This window comes from Eutrigla gurnardus (genome assembly GCF_963514095.1).
Source record: "Eutrigla gurnardus genome assembly, chromosome: 12".
Lineage (NCBI taxonomy): Eukaryota > Metazoa > Chordata > Actinopteri > Perciformes > Triglidae > Eutrigla > Eutrigla gurnardus.
Window position 1 is genome coordinate 24,709,775 of NC_139926.1, and position 20,314 is coordinate 24,730,088.

General features: G+C 42.3%; 2 protein-coding genes across 2 annotated transcripts; one reads left to right on the plus strand and one right to left on the minus strand.

The window, feature by feature from the left end:
* The first annotated feature begins 93 nt into the window (after positions 1–93).
* On the plus strand, positions 94–9,923 carry ccnyl1 (cyclin Y-like 1). Its single transcript, XM_084023312.1, has 10 exons — positions 94–1,084; positions 3,179–3,253; positions 3,591–3,634; positions 4,011–4,111; positions 4,482–4,517; positions 4,610–4,661; positions 5,154–5,273; positions 6,281–6,447; positions 8,490–8,652; positions 8,746–9,923. The coding sequence occupies exons 1-10, from the start codon at positions 922–924 to the stop codon at positions 8,860–8,862; spliced, it is 1,038 nt and encodes a 345-aa protein (XP_083879438.1). The 5' UTR covers positions 94–921; the 3' UTR covers positions 8,863–9,923.
* Positions 9,924–11,026: 1,103 nt separating this feature from the next.
* fzd5 (frizzled class receptor 5) lies at positions 11,027–15,169 on the minus strand. Its single transcript, XM_084022873.1, has one exon. It carries the CDS (start codon positions 14,635–14,637, stop codon positions 12,892–12,894), a length of 1,746 nt encoding a protein of 581 aa, XP_083878999.1. The 5' UTR covers positions 14,638–15,169; the 3' UTR covers positions 11,027–12,891.
* Between the last annotated feature and the right edge of the window lie 5,145 nt (positions 15,170–20,314).

The window sequence follows — 20,314 nt, forward strand, 5'->3', positions numbered from 1 at the left end:
TTGTCAGCCAATGGGAGTGAATGGAATTTCTAACTGGGCGGGGCTACACATCTCCGGGGGCCAAGCGGTGCCGTATGTGAGCTCCGGCAACAGATGGCGGCGGTGGCGGGGAGGACATCCAGCACAAATCTGACTGGGTTGGAGGCACTGACAGAGGGGGAGAGTCCGGACCACCTACAAGACGTGGTTTTCTTACGAGGAACTTGAACAAGGCACAGCCGATCCAGGCTCATTGATAATTTATTGCCTACACTCTTGGATTTTTCAATTTTTTACCTTTATTTTTACCCAGGAGGCCGCAGAAGCCTCGGACTCGATTTGGCGACATACCGACTCGAGTGCACGAAGACGTCTGCGAAATTGTTTGGAAAGTCTCGTGACATGTATTTGCCGTGTATTTGGGCAGTTTTCAGTCTTGACGTGTTTATTTTGATTGTGTTTACAAGATAGCAGAACGTGTAATTCATTTGGAGTTGAAACAAAGTTAGAGAGACAAGCTAACTAGTTAGCGAGCCCGCTACGATGCTAACTAGCTACCTAGCAGCGAAGCTTTAGCATGTTGAATGAATGAACGCATTAGCGACTCGCCGCATTTAACAGCTGCTTGTTGTTATTGCCAGAACACGTTGGGTATTACACGGGTCGTTACATTATTTACGCCCCAACAAGGGCGGCTAACGTAACGGTTATCTCCTCTTTGGACTGTTAAACTACCACAACGTACCCTCAAATGGACAGGAATGCGAATCCGGGCAGTTGGTGGACAGCGGCGATTTAGCACGCAAAGATAGTATCGTGCTAATATTGTCAAAAAAGCCCCGGTAATGTTTTTGAAGCTGAGGGAAGCTAACTTTAGCTAGCTGCACGTATTCTTATTTGTTGCACTACTCGGGGACTCTTTAGCTTTACGCCCGGTTCGGGATGGGGAACACCGTGTCATGCTGCGCCTCTCCCGAGTCCAGCCCCAAACTACCATCCAGGCAACCGGCACAGCGACTGGAGGAGCTCCAGACCAGCACCGAAGTGAGCGATGACAACACCGTGCCCTACCTGCAGCACATCAGCGACAGAGAGGTCCCCGATGGTAGGTTTCCTACCTGACACCTATAAATAGCTGTGAACTTGACTTCCCCGTGTTTTCAGCCCATGCAGGTCACACCCTTATTGTTTATTTATAGGGAGGCTCATCTTATTCTAGTTCACTGTGAAGAAGCACCTTCACGTGACGATTTTGGTGACAGATTATGCCAAATATCACACCCAGTTGTGTGAGCACAAGGTGACCCCTCCACTAATAGTAGTAATAACTTGATTATATATTATTTTGCACAACAGGGAAATACAGACACAGACGCCCCCTCCTCCTTAGCCTGGTGTCAAGTTGCCAGACGTGTTTATTGCCATCGGGCTGCCAGCAGTCCACTGATGAGGATGACATTCTTCTCACTCTTCAGTTGGGCATTTGAGCTGCAACTTAGACATTGCATGATAGGGAAATGACATGCCACCATTATCCCGATAATTATCAACATTTTCTTAAGATTCTTAAAATTTAGACATACTGGTATTACTTCTATTTCATCACAGATGAGACTTTTTTTTTTTGTGAAATTGCTATTTTAGTGCAAACTAAGCTTAGATAGCATGGTCATAAATCATATGGTCTACTTGCATAAATAAAAGATACATAAATAGAATTTTAAAATGTGTTCTTAAATCAGCCTCTAATTTTCACTTTTCTATCACGATAGCGAGCTTGACAGCTTTTTCAAGCCACTCGTGACGATATTTGTGATTATCCCGGCAATGAAAATCGAGTGTCTTTTTTTTTTTAATCCCGATGCATTATAACATCCTTTGGTTCCCCATCCCAAGCTGCAGCATCATGTTAAATCACACTGACATCACATTGCCCAGTCAGGCATTCATAATGAACATAAACCTGCCTATCGTTTTAATGCCACATTAACCACTCTGCAATAAATTCAAGTCCGATTTCAGTTTCCATGGCCAATTATTGAGTGGGGCGACCTGCAGTGCATTAACCAGAACAAACATGCTTTTTTATATATATCTTTGCACAAACTGAATCCTGTAAAGTTCTGGTCATTGACATTACAGAGACAAAGTCTCAGCCAAGGTTAGCAAATGGGAAATGTCTTCAAACAGGAATTCCCTCCCACTCACATTTTTCCCCCCTGACCTGCTGTGATCTCATACCGTGATACAGGCCCCTAATCAGAAAAGCATCTGAGCTATTTCCCTGCGATGTAGGCCCACGCTCAGTTTTGTACTATAAGAGTGTCGCCACTCCTCATTCACCGCCTCACACACACACATGCGCAGTGTTCATCCCATTCACGTTGTTGTGTACAGTAGTGTGTCAGTGCAGTTTGGTGGGAGCAGCTGTTGGCAGGGTGAGGGTCAGAGTCTGTCCAACAGTCCTTCCTACATTCCTCATGTCTCCTCTTGCTGTCCTCACTTCACAAATGCTGCCATGGCTTAATCCTCGGTCTTTTTATGTAATGTGCCGTCTGCACGGATTTAGATGAAGAACACAATTTTCAGTGTCGTGCTTGTCGATGTACCGACGCTGTCTTAGTGTTTGCATTGCCTGAATTTACACTTCTGTCTGTTTACGCGTGGAAGACATTAAAAAGTCGCAATATGATTCTCAATCACTTAAATGTATATTTTGGGTGAAACACTGGTAGTATATTCTCACTTTATTGGCAGTTCACCACTGAGCGAAGGGAATAGTGAAACGAAACTCATGTGAAGTATGTTCAGTGTCTGCTTTTCATGCTAACACTGCAAATGTTCAGTGAGATATAAAAGGGGCAGTACTGGTACTGGTATTGTAGCATGCGTAACAATACACACATGCATTAGACATAATCCACATGTTAAACTGTATTTGTTTGGTGTCAAGTTCCCTCACAGACACATTCAGACACTTTTTATTGTGAGTTAAATCCAAAGCACATGTTATTTCTTCATGGTGGATAATGACATTTTACAGAATTACACTTTGTGCTATTGTTATCGATCAAAGCATGTCAGCGAAGGGCTTCCTGTTCACTCCTTATCATTACCCCCACAAAGGAAAGCAGCACACAAGGTGCCTTTGTTGACAGGTCGTCATTACAATGCGCTCATATTACACTTGTTTTCTCAGAGCTGGCCTCGGAGTCTAACCCATCTGACCACGCCCGAGCGAGCACCATCTTCCTTAGCAAGTCCCAGACAGACGGTGAGCAATCCCAACGTGGTGCACACACACACACACCGAAGTGATTCACATTAGCCATCTTCCATAAGATCTTTTAAACGGAGCAAACACACTCAGTCACACACACATGCAGCTGGATAACATGATTCATTGTTGAATGTTCAGTCGGATGATCTCTCATAATCTCTAATAATTAGGTCTATCTCTGATTAAAAATGGTCTTTTCTATCAGGCTTCTGTAGACGTCTTTTAGTTTGCTGCAAGTAAAACTGTACACTTTCAGGTGTGACACATTTGTTTCTGTTACAAGATGCCTGCTTCTAGCTTGGCTTTGTTGAACATTTCTTTTCTTTTACAGTACGAGACAAGAGGAAAAGCAACCACATAAATCATATAAGTCACGTAAGTGTCAAAATCTAAATGTTTATCCTCCAATCTGAGTGCTAATTTGATTACATGTGCCAAGATGACCTGGAGGTGAGTTTACACTGTAGTTTATAAGCATTCGAAGGCATGCTTTTATGAATGAATTGATGCTTAGATATTTGATGCAGTACATATTTGGTGTTGGAATTGAATATCTTTAAAACAGACAAAGTTTTACCAACAACAGTTAGCCGTTCGTAGTGTAGCATCTTCCTAAACAGCTGTCAGTGAGCATAACTACCTAATTGTTTGAGTCTTGGGCAACTATCCAGAAGCGTGGGACCAGTGTAAAGAAAGGCAGCCGCCGAGGTTAATTCCTGTTGATTTGATTGTGTGATTTCTATGTCTCAAGGTCTCTCCTGGTCCACTGTCGAAGAAATACAGCTCCTGTTCCACAATTTTCATAGACGACAACACCGTCAGCCAACCAAACCTCAAAAGCACAATTAAATGGTGAGCGAATTTCACACACAGAGAAAACATAAATACACAAGGCTGTTTTATCCAAAATCCTCTCATTTCACATGACAAAATCCTGTTGCATCACAGCGTTGTAATCCTGGAGTAATGCTTAATGGATGCGTGACTAAAACAGATGCTGTTACGCCTAATTTTCTGTAAAGGGCTTTGTTTCAGTGAAATTTGAAAGAAAAAAATTCATGAGGATTACCTCATTGTGTTTCCTTACTGAATGTGTACAGATGTTATGGTGTGACACACACACACACACACCAGTGTATTATTATCCAATTGCGGTTGTTTTTGTAGAAGCTATTAAAGGCTAACACTATTTGTCTTTCCCTCATTTTCTCTCTTTCTCCAGTGTCACATTAGCAATATACTACCACATCAAAAACAGGTAGGTGATGATCTCAATTGTGTCATTATTGACAAATTTGTGTTGTTAAAACATGTGTATGTGTGCTGACAGATGTATTCTTTGTTCCTCAGGGATTCAGGCCGGTCACTGGACATCTTTGATGAGAAGTTGCACCCCTTATCAGTGAGTATGACTCTGTAACCTTTGCTAGTCGGAGGCTCTCATCATCCTTTCGCAGCGTTCGTGCTAATCTTCCCTGTATCGATTCCAATTTATCCTACGTGCTGCCTGAGCAAGCACACTGACCCAAACGCTCTGCCTCAAATTGAACCCCCTTGTTGTGGGAACGACTCGTTTATGGCGGAGGTCGGAGCAGTAAGATAAGATGTGCTTTGTAACGTTATTATTGCCAAATCTGTTATCCTGCGTACTTGAACCTTCACTGGAATACTGCAAAAGAAACACCCACCAACTAAGTGGCGACGTCTGGTCTCTATGAGCTTACTTCATTCCATTTTTTTGGAGGCCCACTTTAACCTGAAAATCATATCAAATAGATGGGGAAGCTAAGAGGGAGATTTGGGGTAAAAATTGTGGTGTGTAGCGTCTCGATGAAGCTGTAACCTCCCATCGTTCTTGCTTCCCTCAGACGTGTGTGATGTTTGTCTCATACAGAGAGAGCCGGTGCCAGACGACTACGCCCATGCAGACCCCGAACACAAACTGATCTACCGCTTCGTCAGGACGCTGTTCAGCGCCGCACAGCTCACTGCAGAATGTGCCATCGTCACTCTGGTAGGTCTGCTTCTGTGTGAGGTCACGGCCTACACCAATACATTTTAAAATAATGATGTTATTGTTGTTATTAGGTATCTTAAAAAATAAATAAAATACAATAACACTCCAAGGCCCATTTGTTAATATATATACATATATGTATGTGTATATTATACATTCTACAGAAGTTTTGAAATCCAGGAAGATATTCATATTATTGGCAACCATTTTTTTCTGTTCTTTACTTTCATTATCTTGTTGACTTCTGTTGAAACTACTGAGATGATCATGATTGGCAATACTACTGTGTGTTGTCTGAAATGGACCTGTTGATGCAATGTTTTTGTCCACATATAAAACCTAAAATAAATAGTGGAGTATAGCTACATACCTCACACGCTACATTTGGTAAAGTTTATGGTAGAGTTTTAGAAGTACACTGAAGTTTTGTTTTTGTTCATACTGTGCCATGACCATAAACTGGTCACTAGAGGGCAGTAAACGCCTACAAACCGATTTATTCCAAATAATACAAATCATACTCGACAGGTGAGCGTCCATGTAATGATCCCGCAACACAGTCTTTTCATCAGAGGTGATTAAAAAGCATCATACAGTATGATGTCTTTTAGGACGTGGTTATGAAAGAGCAATATTAATTTGGTGTTTTGAATTTAACAATAACTGAATCGCAGATGTAAAACGAATGTCCTGTTTTCAAAATGGCATGCTGGCCCCGATTTAATATCACAGAGATGTTGCTTTGTAGTCTGCTTGATTAGCTCTGGCTTCCCAGTGAGTATAAATACTATGTCATCCTCCTCAAAGGTGTTCCCATTCCAAGAATAAAAACACAGATTTACCAGATACAATAATACAGTTACACATGTATTCCCATTAAACACAGGGATAGGAGAATTTGTTGGTACATAATGGACTTCAGCATCACCCAGCGTTCTCCCATCAACTGCCAAAACCTTGTCCGTTCCCCCAGTTAAAACTTTCAAATGTAAACTTTGCTCCAGGTGTACTTGGAACGCCTGCTGACCTACGCTGAGCTGGATATCTGCCCCGCCAACTGGAAGCGCATCATCCTGGGAGCCATCTTGTTGGCTTCCAAAGTCTGGGATGACCAGGCGGTGTGGAACGTCGACTACTGCCAGATCCTTAAAGACATCACCGTGGAGGACATGTGAGTTGGTGTTTAAACCCCGCCAAAATAACAGCTGAAAATGAGGAAGATGGCGATGCAAACAGAATAGGTGGTTTCAATCTCAATACATTTTTGTGAAGGGAGATATTTTCATGTTAGTAGAGATTCAATAGTCTTATGGTATTAAACGGGTAAAAAAGATGCCTAGGTAACGACATACTGACGACAGTTTGTAAAAAGTCCAAAGTCATGCTTTGTTAGGTCCGTCTGCAAGACGACGAGCAAACAACGTTTAAAATGCTTGTTTTCTTAATGGAGTTCAGATCGATCGGAGGTAGCTGCTACAATGACACTCAGTGCTGGGGACATTTTTTTTAATTTAATCGATTTTGGAGAGTCGTGACACTCTTTGTGTCTAGCTTTGTGTTTATCAGGCTTGTGTGTCAATAGTTGTAAGGTTATTTAACTAATGCACCAATAAATGTAACTTAAATTGTCCTGAGTTGAGGCTTACAGTTAAAAAAAAAAAAAAATCCTCCCTAGATTTGGTTGCTGTTTGTGTTTCTGAGCTCCAGACTTTAAGGAAAAGGGAGATTTCCTGATAATAACCTGCTTTTCGTTCTGAGACTACATATAGCTTGTCCTTCTAATCAAATAAATGTAACACAGATGCACTTAGAGCAGACGGAAGAGGAGAAGAGATGGGTGGATGGATGGGTGGATGGAGCTTCGGGCTATAAGCCAGTGAAGAGGCCAGGGGCTGCACTCGGAGCACCCTGCTTTATTTCCTACAATTGCTTGATATCCGTGTGTGTTTGTGTCCGTGTGTGTGTGTGTGAGTGTGTGCCTGTATGTCCACGAGCCCCGATCCCTCTCTGACTCGCTCTCTCTCTTTCTGTGTCTGCACACTCTGCTCTGTTTTCATTGCCGTCATTGAAGTGTCTTTGTAAGCCTGGTTGGGTCTGGATGGACGGATGGATGAACGGATGGACGGACGGATGAGAAGAAGGGTAGAGAGAGAGAGAGACAGACGGGGGAGAAACGCAGGGAAGGGTCTCAAGTGCTCTCACTGCTTCTACATAATGGCCCCGGCTCTCGCCCACTCCATTAGTTGCCCCGGGAGACCAGACATCACACACACACACACTCGCGCTCACTCTCACCACCTTTGCTGACCAACAAAGCATCCTAGATGCTGTCTCCTTGGCGACCACTTCCCTTAGATTTTCACATGGCTGTGATGATGGTGATGTGGAGGAAGGATGATGGAGGTTGTAGTCTGTAAAACAGATGAGGTGTGTGTGTTTGAATGTACACGTGTGGTTGTTTGTGTGTGAGATCTACATGGAAGTGATTTGATTCATCTCCAAATGCACTTTCCATTGTGAAGTCGATGCACAAGTTCCTGCCACTGACTTTTCTGCTGTGACTCTTTCTTTAGTAAAATCAGATCGTAGGCATGGGGGCTGTATGCATATTTCATGTCGCGATTATCCTGGCCAAAATCATTAAATTCACGATATTATCCTGATTTTAACGTAAAAATACTGGTATTACTTTATATTTTGTTAAGAAACTCACTGATAAGACACATTTTTATTTAAAATCTTCAATAAGATGATCATGAATCCTCAGGATCTCCTAACGTTTAATAAAGGATCCTGTATTTTTAAAATCAGACTCTAATAGTGAACTCGACTTGTGATGATATTTAAGATAATATCAAGTATTGTTTTTTAATGCAGTCTGTGGTCAAAATCCATACACGGGTCTTCATGTCTCTCTGTTTAACAAAGATGTGAGCCGCCTGAATGGGATCATAGTCAGCCTATGAGGATCTCGTAGATCTGTAGTTATTACTTTTGTGATCATCATTTGTGAAAAACATGAATAACTTGTCATAACTCAATGTCAACATTTGGTATATCTGCTGTCCATTTGGATTTGAAAGTTGAGAAAAGCAGGTTAAATTGATCAAGGAGATTAGAAATAAATTGCTGATTCAACGTTGGCGTTCGGCGAGGTTCTCTTGGAAAGTCGACCGTCTGAATAACCCTCCACTCTCTCTCTCCGCCCTCCAGGAACGAGATGGAACGCCACTTCCTGGAACTTCTCCAGTTTAATATCAACGTGCCAGCCAGTGTCTACGCCAAGTACTACTTTGATCTGCGGCAGCTGGCTGATGACAACAACCTCAACTTCCCCCTCGAGCCTCTCGACAACCAACGCGCCCAGAAACTCGAGGTGAGGTCACGTGTCAATCAGGGGTTTCTGGTCTGCACCTGTAACGTTGAGCTCTCCTGGAGCTGATTTATCCTGCGTTCTTTGTCCGTCCAGGCCATTTCAAGACTATGTGAAGACAAGTATAAGGACCTGAGTCGAGCGGCGATGAGACGATCCATCAGCGCCGACAACCTGATCGGTATACGACACTCCAACGCTGTGCTGTCGTAGGCCAGACCCTCTGAATCCCAGACCGGCAGCCGGGCCCGGACCAGCGCAGCCGACTCACAGGTCCAACAACGCCGCACCAGGCAGACTTGAAATGCTAATGTAGAGCCGCAACGTTGTCAAATTACACCTGAAATTGAGGTGTTGACCTAAAACTTCACCACGTAACTATTGTTTTACAAATCCCTTATTTATTTCTGACTTTATTTCCTGGAGGAAGCGTTGGGTAGAAGTTGCTCTGCTGCAGTTAGAGAGGTAATCTTGGGTCTGTATTCTCATAAAAATGTCACTTTCTTTCCCCAAGACGATTTGAATTGTTCCATACAGACTGGTGTTAATATTTTAGTTGTTGTCACCAAATTCCACCAGACGACCAGTACCAACAATGTTAGTCTCTCTGTACCACCTGTAGGTTTTAATCAAACATCAATCAAACCACGTCTAGAAGGTGATCAAAGAGTTGTGAAACTCACAAGATAGTTAAGACTGACCTGACTGGAATGGTTAAAGAGGACCTATTCTGCTCCTTTCCTGGCTCATACTTATATTTCAGGTTACTACTAGAACATGTTTACATGCTTTAATTCTAAAAAAAACACTTTATTTTTCCATCCTGGCTGAACTGAAGCCGTTCTTCTCAGCCTCTCTCTTTGAAAAGCTCTGTTTGACCCTCCTGCCCCTCCCTCCCAAAAAGCCCAATCTGCTCTGATTTAGTTTGTCTGCCAGATAATTAACTAGCAGCAGATATAATGCAAATGAGCTACACACAAATACAATGACTGTCAGTCGGACCAATTCATTGTTGGTTTTTGGTCTTTTTCATGGAATTTGTTCACGATAACGAAATATAGAAATGTCTTTTTAATCGGGCACATCGAGGCCATTCCTCGTCAATCACAGTTGCTTTCGAGAGTGTCAAAACAGAAATGTGTTTACTGTTAATTTCAGTGGTGTTGGATTCGATTTCAGTGAATTAGCAGCATGTCAAAGTATTGAATTATAAATATTTCACGGGAGTTGTAGTGCGTCCGGGGTGGGGTGGGGGGTTCACTTTCCAGATACGCTTCAGGTGGGCGACTTTACAGATTCTGGATCAGTATTGCTACTTAGTGGCTCCATATAGCAGTGGCCAACCCTGTGCTTGTCCCCGACCAGAGCTTTGAACAAACTACATAGATATTGGGGGGAAGGGGGTGGGGGGGGCTGATGGATACTCCTCTTTTTTGCTTACTATGTAGGCTACTTAGCTGTGAAATTTGTCTTGTTTTTAATTGAAAAAGAAACATTTGCAGATGGAGTATTTTAAATAAACACTAATCATGTATCAAAGACACGTTTTGTATGTTTGATCTGTGACCTTGTTTTGTTTTTTTACAAAGTGATCAATATGCTGTCGTAGCACAAAGCTGATTAAACTTATACAACCAGTCATCTGAAACGGCGTAAATTAAATAGAACATAAACCTTTCAGGATGTTACGTTCAATTAACTGACAATGTTCTCTCTGTGTGACATCACAATTATTCAGCATATAATTATGATATCTTATTCGATTTTTGCACTTAATTTTTGCATCAATGTGACGATTTACTGTGATTGGAAACATATTTGATAAGCAAGATAAGCCCGTCTTCATTCATAAATGGCAATCAATGGATTTTCCAGATCACATTTGTATCGACAAAGTGATGAATTTACTGTGAATTCATTCTTCTTTTTTTTTTGGTATTTTATTGGATTTTTTCCCAAAGAGGGGAATTTTTGGTGATTATGATTCATGTCCAACATCTAAATATACAGCTTACTTTATTATATATTTATATATATATATATATAGGGTGAAAGGTCAGATGTGAGTGAATGAGTGTCTCGTAGCGTTGCATTCTCGTTGCCGAGACGACGGCCGGTAGAGAAGTCTCGCCGTCGGCGCTTTAAAGATGGAGGACGATGCTGCAAGCGAGCGACCACTAGTGTGACGTCACTTGCAGCAGGAATTCAGGACCGTGTCTGAGGTGAGTTCAGATTTTGTTGATTTAAAAAAAAAAAAAAAGTTTAATGATTTCCAATGGTTAAACTTTCACTGTGTGGAAAGATTATAACTGAAACTGAGTTTCGCTGTTTGGACTTTTAAATCAAGTTATTTAAGTAATATTTTGTTCTAGTTGACCAGAAGCACAAATACAGTCAAATACAGTGACAGACTCAAACAAAATAAAAAAAAATCAAACATGTTACAAAGAAACACAAGATTTGCACCAAAACGTGGAGATCAACTCAATTTTAATTCCACAAGAATTAATCAAAATCTACAATATTTTTTTTAATATCCTTTGAGGAACTATCAATACGAAAGCAAATTTTACACTCGGAACAAAAAAATGAAACGTCAGTTTTTATGGACATTTAACGTTCATCACTCATTCATCGTCGCTCGTCCAATCACGCTTCCTCGCAAAAATCCGGCTAATAAATTAGAGATTTCATCTAAACAACATTAAATGGTCAAAATCACAGCAGGAAACAATAAATGTGCTTCATTTTTATTTTTTTTTACCAAAATCTCAAGACATTTAAAACACATTCTGTCTTCTGATGTGAGACAGCTTTCCTTTATTTTCTAGTTGCGTCTTTAAGTTTCGGGTTACGTTAAGACGGCTCGTTTGTGACCTCTGACCTCCTTCAGTTCATGAAAACAGATTATATTGTTCTGCACAATGGTGTCAATGTACAACTCACAAATGAATGGAATAAAGATCCTTATGTTGTCAAAACAACAGCCAAAAAACACCAAAATGATGAGTTTCTTCCTCTGTAAGTTTTAAATAATTATCAATTAGTACTTTTTATCAACAAATTCCTGGATTTCAGCACTGTTTATAATTAAGGAATAATTTAACCCGGTTTCAAGTCAAATTATCCCAATAAAATAATTTATAAGAGCAACATGTAATATTTGACTTTTACCATTATTATACCCACAGTAAAAGGGGACTGCACCTAATTATCATTTTATAATCTGCTGATTTAGCTCGTTTTCCCTCCAATCAACAGTGCAAACCTTAATTATATTCACTCTGTGTTTATTCAATTGAGAAAAACACCAATTTCTTGCATTTCTACTTTACGTGTCTTTAATAATTAGCAAAGAGAATAAAAACCGTTGCTGGTTCAGTTTTCTGTCGAACCGTCCAATCAATTAATCAACTAATTAATTTGTTTTAAAAATATGACTATTGGCGTGACATCACTAGAACAGTAGAGAAAGGTTCTCAAAGTGAGGTCCAGGGACGTTTTAAAGGTCCTCGGGTCGCTACCAAGGAGTCCACGGCAGAATTGAATTATTAAAAATGAATAATTTGAGTAGATTGAACTCAATTTTTAACGCAAAATTTCTTTGACTGAGGGTCTGTCGTCTAATTGATCTTTTAATGTGGAGTCAACATAAAGAGAGCAGTTCCACTGTTGACCAGCAGATGGGGGTAGAGGCCAAGTTCAGTTTCACCCTGCAGCTCTTTTAAACTGTCAGAAACAAAACCAGCAACAGGAGCGTAGAGGTCACAACGGAGTCCGCTGGAAAAAACCCCAAAACAAACGATTTCACATGGTAGTCGCACAAACACAAGCAGATATCACGCAAACACCGACGTGTAACGGCACATTTATGTACAAGTTTATATACAAATCAAATCAGACAAGTTCTCTCTGCTGTTTCACACTTAGCTTGTGGCATTAGTAACAAACGTATCACATTATACACCAAATGTATACAATATTTACATAAATAAATATGTTTTTTTTTATCTCAGTGCTCAGGATAAGCAGGTAGGAAGAAGTTCGTGTGATTCCATCCAATGTTTGAAGATGGTTTTCTCAGTAAATGTCAAGTTTCATCCGCTGTTTCAGCATTTGTTGGAGTCACTTTTCACAAAAGTCGGACTCATTTTTACTTTTTTCCCCTTTTTTCATCGTTTGGTTGCTGGGTTTTAATTTCGTCACAATCGGATCCTCGGGTTCAGGCTCCTTCAGTCGGGTTCATATATGTGACGGAGCAGATTTGTGGTAGATGCCGGATGTCAGCCCGGTTCCAGTGTGTCCGGTTAAAGCCGTGCTGGCCTCGCTGTACATGGAGGGCGGCGCGGTGGCTTTCTGCGGCCAACAGGGGCAGCATCGAGCCACGAACCTCCTCCAGGATTCCAGGGTTTTACCTGACCAGATCCAGACCCCCGAGGTTATGCCCACCACGAGGCACATGAGGTACTTGAGCATGAAGACGGCGTAGTCCGGGCCCACGCCTGAACGCTGGCGCTCGGACGGGCAGGAACACGCCAAGGCCCGCTCCCAGCCGGGCCGGTAGTGCTGCTCGTAGACCAGGCAGGCCACCACGATGGTGGCGGGGACCGTGTAGAGCACCGTAAAGAGCCCGATGCGGATCATGAGCCGCTCCAGCTTGTCCGTCTTGGTGCCGCCTTGCTTGATGATGCTCCTGATGCGGAAGAGAGACACGAAGCCGGCGAGGAGGAACAGCGAGCCGGTGAAGAGGTAGACCACCAGAGGTGCCAGTACGAACCCCCTCAGGTTCTCCAGACTCTGGTTGCCCACGTAGCAGATCCCGGCCACGGGGTCCCCGTCCACCGAGCTGAGGGCCAAGACGACGATGGTCTTGACGCTGGGGATGAGCCAGGCGGCGAGGTGGAAGTACTGCGAGTACCCGGCGATGGCCTCGCTGCCCCACTTCATGCCCGCCGCCAGGAACCAGGTGAAGGACAGCACCACCCACCAGATGGAGCTCGCCATGCCGAAGAAGTAGACCAGCAGGAAGACCAGGGTGCAGAGGGCGGGGCCCGTGGTGTCGTAGAGGATGTGCAGCTGGTCAGAGGTCACGCTGCTGGTGGCGCCGCACGCCACCCGCTCGTGACCCGCCACCAGGCGGATGATGTAGCCCAGGGACACGAAGAGGTAGCAGGCGGCGAGGAAGATGATGGGCCTCTCGGGGTACTTGAAGCGCTCCATGTCGATGAGGAAGGTGGCCACCGTGGTCAAGGTGGAGATGAAGCACAGCACCGACCACAGCCCCACCCAGAAGGTGGTGAAGGCGCGTTCGTCCGCCGAGAAGTAGGGCTGGTGGCAGGGCTGGGCACAGTTGGGTAAGGGTCCGGTCTGGACCTGGCCGTAGAGGGGGTGGGACTCCCTCTTGATGGGGACCAGGGGGTCTCGGCAGTGGCACTCCCTGTCACAAAGCGGGGGGCTGGGGGGTCTGGTGCGGCCTTTAGGGGTGGGCTTGGGGAACGGCGGCGCCAGGGTGGTGGTCTCGCTGCTGTTCTGGTCCATGCACAGGGTCTCGTCGCCCTGCTGGGGCAGCTGCTCGCAGCTCATCCTCTCGGGCCACTCGAAGCCGTACTGGCTCATCAGGGGGGAGCAGCCCCGCTTGGCCCGCTCGCACACGGACCGGCAGGGGGGCAGCGGCTTGCGGTAGTCCGGCAGGCAGATCGGGGTGTACATGCTGCACAGGAAGAAGAGCAGGTCCGGGGAGCAGCGGATCCGCACCAGGGGCCAGAACTGGTGCACCTCCAGGCCCACCTCCTCCTGGGTGTCGTGGTTGAACTGGTTGGGCATGTAGGTCAGGTTGTAGCCGATGCCCCTGCACATGGGCACGGTTATGGGCTCGCACACCAGATCCTTGGAGGCTCCCGACGTGAGACCGGGAAACCGGATCAGGAGCAGCAGCAGCAGCACGAGGGGCCGCGGGGACACCAGCGCGTGCCTCACCGGAGATGCCATCAGGAAAATGTTTTTAGAAATATGAATTTAGAGTCTTTAAAACAAGAACATGGGAATAGATTAGGAAGCAGTTCCAGAAAACCTGGATGAGAACTTTGTCCCCTTCTGATCCGGATCAGCGTCTCATTGTGTTTCTTCCATTACAGGTTAAAACGGATCCAGTTTGTCCATAAAGGTCCAAAGAGCGCCGGAGTCCCAGCTGTCAATCATTCACCAGAGAGAAAGTCCATCTCCGGTGGTCACGTCCCAGGAAATTTAACGACCCTGTAATAGTTTTGCCAGACCCGGTTGATCCCGAAGGACCGGAGGAAGTCTCATCATGAGCGAAGATTCAAAAATAAAATAAAAAAAGGCGTAAAAGCTGCACAACGAAAGTGAGAATTAAAAAAAGTCTGCAGCCTCTCTGTGGGTCCGGAGTCCGGAGTCCGGAGTATAAAATCCACTTGACGTTTATTCCCTCACGTGAAAACCGCGCTTCCTTTTCTCTTTTTCTTTATTTTTAAAGTTTGTTTTCCCAGTTTTCCTCCAAAAAGAGAGAAAAAACAAAAACAACCAAACGGGAGAATAAATCCAGAAGAGTCCTTCAGGGTTCAAAGTTGTCCCGGTGTTGACAGCGTGCGGCCGCGGACTCCACTGAGCCTCCGGGACGGAATAAAGTCCGTGTGAGGCTGCAGCGCCTCCTCATCACACTGCTGCGTTCACGGGCCGTAGGACATGTCAACATTCTACCGCGAGGGCACAGACGAGTCTCAAACGAAGAGAATATGAAAAGGAAAATTAGGATTTCCTGTGAAAACATCGATTTGATGTATTTTTATTATATTGAATTATGTATTTATTTATTTATTTGAAGAAATATATTGAGTTCAGTTCTCAGCAGGAAGATTGTAAAAATGTAACACATCAGTAAACAGATAACCAACAATGGAAAAAGTATAAACAAGGAGGACATACGTTTATTAATATGACACGTTTTTTACACTAAAACAGTTCTGAGCCAAAAGATCAGATATTTTTTGATAATCTGACCTCACTTCTTCTTTTTATTCAGCATTTATCAACAATAACCCAGTTTGTGTACAAGGCAAAGGAAAATACATAAGGGCTGCATTTATAATATAACATATAATAATGTTGAATAAAGTAAGGGAAATTAAATCAATTTAAAGAATGAATTACATTTTTAAACATTTACATGAACACACGTGTACACAGCGTACAGGGCAAACTACAATTTCGATTTGTTTGTATAAGTATTTACACTTTGTTTCTACGTTGTCTTAAACTTAATGACAATTTTTCCTGATACACAACTTTAACAGTTAGCCACTTATAAAAGTCTTTCGGCAATCAGTTTTTTTGTAAATCGACTAATTAATCCACCAGTTTTCATATTAAATACAGTCTGACGGTAAAATGAGATCAACCATTAAAATCCTGCCAGTAAGTGAATGCAACACCAATAATAATCCAATGATAGCGCATGTGCAGGATTTTGAGTATTTTTTAAGTTGTATTTACTACTTTTTCTTATGTTTAAGTTCTGGTTACTTTAAACACTAATTAAATTCAACCTCTGAAGTTCAGTTTAAAAGTTGTAAAGAAACTAAATGTGTTAATTTCCTGTTGGTGTGTGTGTGTGTGTGTGTGTGTGTGTGTGTGTGTGTGTGTGTGTGTGTGTGTGTGTGTGTGTGTGTGTGTGTGTGTGTGTGTGTGTGTGTTGTGTGTGTGTGTTGTGTGTGTGTGTGTTTAACATAGAGTTAATTAAAATGTGAACTTCCTTTCTCATTTCTTTCCTCTTTATTCTGCAGCTCAGCGAAGCCTGAGTCGTCACCAACGGCACCTGAACGCACCACTGAGTTGTATTTATGACTTCCTGCATTAGGAGGAAGGAGTTCACCAGGAGAGCCTGAAGGTATCGGATGATGGACGAGGTCCCTCCACCCGCTTCCACCCCGACCACACACGCACACAAATAGTTGTTTTAACTGTGATTTATCGTAAATAACGTAGCATTTTAAATCATTTGTTAACATTTACAGTAATTAATCCTACTTTTCTTCCATTTTTTCAGACTCTTTGCTGTAACTCTTAACTTTTCATCCGTATTTTTATTTTTACGTAATTCTCTTGTCTGAAACGATCAATTAGAGTTTCAGACATTGTTGCTTTCAATATCCCGATAGATGTCCAGCTGTTTGATCAGAGGAGTATTAATACGACATCTGTTCACACTGTCCTCTTCTTATCACTCACATCCGCTGATGGCCTGATCATCATTTCCTGTTTGTCTGATTCCCCGAAAGACGGGACGTGATGGAGCGACATGTTTATTTAGAGTCCACACACTGTGGTCAAACACCCTCGTTTTGTTCTAAAAATGTGTTTTATTTTCTTTATTTTTCTTTATTTCATTTTATTACTTAATTTTTACATTTATTTACATTTTTATTTTTATTTTATCATTTATTTTTACATTTATTTACATTTTTTTTATTCCCCCAAATCACAACTTTGCCTTTTTATTGTCAATAATCATGATCTCATAAATGATAAGTCGATGAAATAGAGAAATGAAATAAAGTAAACCCCATTTTAACAAATTGCTTAAAACCTGAACGTTAACACGATTTATGAAATCATCTTTTTTGGGGGGGGGGGGGTTTCTTGAAACTGAGATATTACTCGTTACTGTCAGTATTTGACTTTTCAATACTTTCAGAGCTAGAGACAAAAAAAATCAAATAATTCAAATATCCTTTACTCAATAACTGAACTCTGTGTTGCTCAAACACACACACACACACACACACACACACACACACACACACACACACACACAGAGAGCCATTTCCCACATCGGACAAAGGTCACAACGCTCTCTGGGGGACAAAGGTCATAAAAGGGTGTGTGTGTGTGTGTGTGTGTGTGTGTGTGTGTGTGTGTGTGTGTGTGTGTCTCAGTCAGATTTACCTTCACTCAGGTTACTTTGACAAATGGAAGCAAACAGCATGGAGTTCATGTGTAAAGAAGGGATGACATCAATCACACACACACACACACACACACACACACACACACACACACACACACACACACACACTAATTACTTGTGGTGATTTTCCCAGCTAGAGAACATAAGACATCTCCACCACTGATCAGGTAAACTTGTACTTGTACACCTGAGGACCCTCGTCAGTGACCAGCTACCTGCTGAACCTGAACAGATGTTTAAAGGAGACCAGAAACAAACCGCTGAAAAACCCTAAAGTCTAAAAACAAGCAGGAGAGTGAACAGCGTGGCGCTTGACAACAATTCTAATGCGTTTTGACAGAAATGTAATATTTTTTAACCTTAAAATCGCCACAGAAACGCTGACTTGACATCTTTTATCACAACAAGAAAAATAATAATAAGAGGCTCAATTAATTGAATGTAATTTAACAGAAAACATGAAAATCATGTATTTTTCTTTTGGGTTCTTCTTGCGGGACGAAGACGAATCCACCCCACGTGGGATTTTCTGTTGACTTTATCGTAATCGTTCTGCCTCCGAACCTCTTTGTGCTCACACTTTCATGTCAACATGCCGAGACTCGGAGCTCGCTGATCCGTCAACAAACACCACGTCTGTGTTTTCGTGGTCAGTTGCGACATCGATGTATATTTATGTCTGGATGATTTTAATGCGATTGTGAAATGAATGGAAACGACCTCCTGGAAGGGAAGAAAAACACTTACATTTAAACATTTAAAGCTGCAGCGTAGAGATGTGGCATGTAATTTAGTTTTGTGATATGAATCGGCTTATAATATCTAAAATTTAAAAAATGGGTTTAAAACAGACTTTATTATTTTTATAAAGGATGGGTCACAACGACAGAATCTGATTGTTCTGGTACATTTTTTTTATTGTGTCCCTTGTATCATCAGCAGGAAGAAGACGTTTCTGTCGAGTTGGAGAAGTGGGCAAGGCTGCAGTTCTCGCTTCCGACCAGCAGGTAAAAGTGATACTATTTTCATTTTATTTCCTAAAGAAAAGCAACAGAGTAAATCACTTTGCTGCTCCAGCCGTAGCTTATGGTGGCTAACGCTAAAACCTCACATAGTTACCGGTAGTCGTGCCTCTTGTGGTCGCTGCTACGTTGTCTCTAGATGAAAAAGATCTCACACTGAAGTCCATTTTGGTCGCTGGTCTAGAGATTCAGTCGTATCTTAATCAGCAAACCTTTTCTTAGCATTTTAAACCTGCAATAACCGACGGCAGCAGAGTATTCTCTGTGTCTCTCTTTTTAGCTCCGTTTTGGTCTCCACCAACTCATTTCGGAAACATTTGTTTCTTTTAGCTGCTGAACGCTCCGCTTTGTTCACCAGATAGTGAACTCGTCTGTTTGCCGTTGAGCAGGTAGCGTCCAGTGAGCGTGAACTAAGTCGGCTGGACATATAATTAACGAACAAACCAAAATCCGAAGGTGTTAGCTGCGGATTCACCTGGTTTTGATAACATTTCTGCCGTAACCTGTCACAAAAAAATAACGTAAAGTAGACTACTGTACTACAAGAATGTAACCAGGGCAACGACTCCGAGATGTTTCTGGAAATTCAAACGTAACCCATAAAGTTCTGACCAATCAAAAACGGCTGTCAAGCGCACAACGTTTAAAGTGATCTCGGCGTTCCGAACACAAACCGAACCGACGTCCATGTGCAACGTCTTTATGAACATTTAATTAAACGCCCAAGTCTTTAGACAAAGGTGCACGTTAGTTTTAGTCTGATTTTAGTCGCTGCGTTCTTAACGTGTGAATAATTTTGTCGTTGAAATCACTGAATCGTTCATCAGCACAAAAACGTCCGTCGGCTTCAGATATTCAGAGTTGTTACGCATCAGAGCCTTTTTCAAACAACATCTGTTCCTCTGTGGTTTCATTTATCCTCCCATGCAGGTGTCCTGCTGCACACACACACACACAGACACACACACACACACACACACACAGACACACACACACACTCTGTTGATAACACTGTGACAAATGTTTAATTGTAATGATTTTAATCTCTCATTAATCTTTCTCCGTTATTGGTTCCGTTTGGATTTGAGTTTATGGTTTTGAGTTTTATTTTCCAACAAAGGTGGAGCTGTCACTGATAAGTTTTCCATCAAAAAATACATCATCTGTCTATTCTGGCCATTAATTCAAAGGCCAATCCATCATTTTATATTCCTTTACATGCTACGGGTATATTCACACTAACGATTGGTTGATTGGTTGATTGATTGATTGCTGCATCATTATAATAGATATTTTGTGACCATGACTGCAACTAGAGATTATTTTTGATACAAATTAAAGCATCTTTTGTTTTTCTGATTTCATTGTTTACACATAAATTGTGATGAAAAAGAAATCCTGTCAATGTTTTGAAAATCCCCCAAAATCCAACGATTCAACAAAAAAATTAGCAAACGACTAATTAGCTGTCAGAAATAGAGGTTGAATGTGACTGAATATTTTTTTGTTGATGATTAACGTGAGTATTTGACTGATGAGCCACAGAAATCAGACAGCTGGGAATGTGCAGTTGTTTGATTTTCTTAAATCCTTAGAAAATTGAATAGAGTTTGGTGGGCAGCTTCTCAAACCCTTTTTTGTTAGGTTGTTGTGGACATAT

Coding starts and splice junctions, on each gene's coding strand:
- ccnyl1 (XM_084023312.1), top strand. CDS start 922: ATGGGGAACACCGTGTCATGCTGCGCCTCTCCCGAGTCCAGCCCCAAA. Junction 3,635..4,010: donor ACATAAATCATATAAGTCAC/GTAAGTGTCAAA, acceptor CTATGTCTCAAG/GTCTCTCCTGGTCCACTGTC. Junction 6,448..8,489: donor GACATCACCGTGGAGGACAT/GTGAGTTGGTGT, acceptor TCCGCCCTCCAG/GAACGAGATGGAACGCCACT.
- fzd5 (XM_084022873.1), bottom strand. CDS start 14,637: ATGGCATCTCCGGTGAGGCACGCGCTGGTGTCCCCGCGGCCCCTCGTG.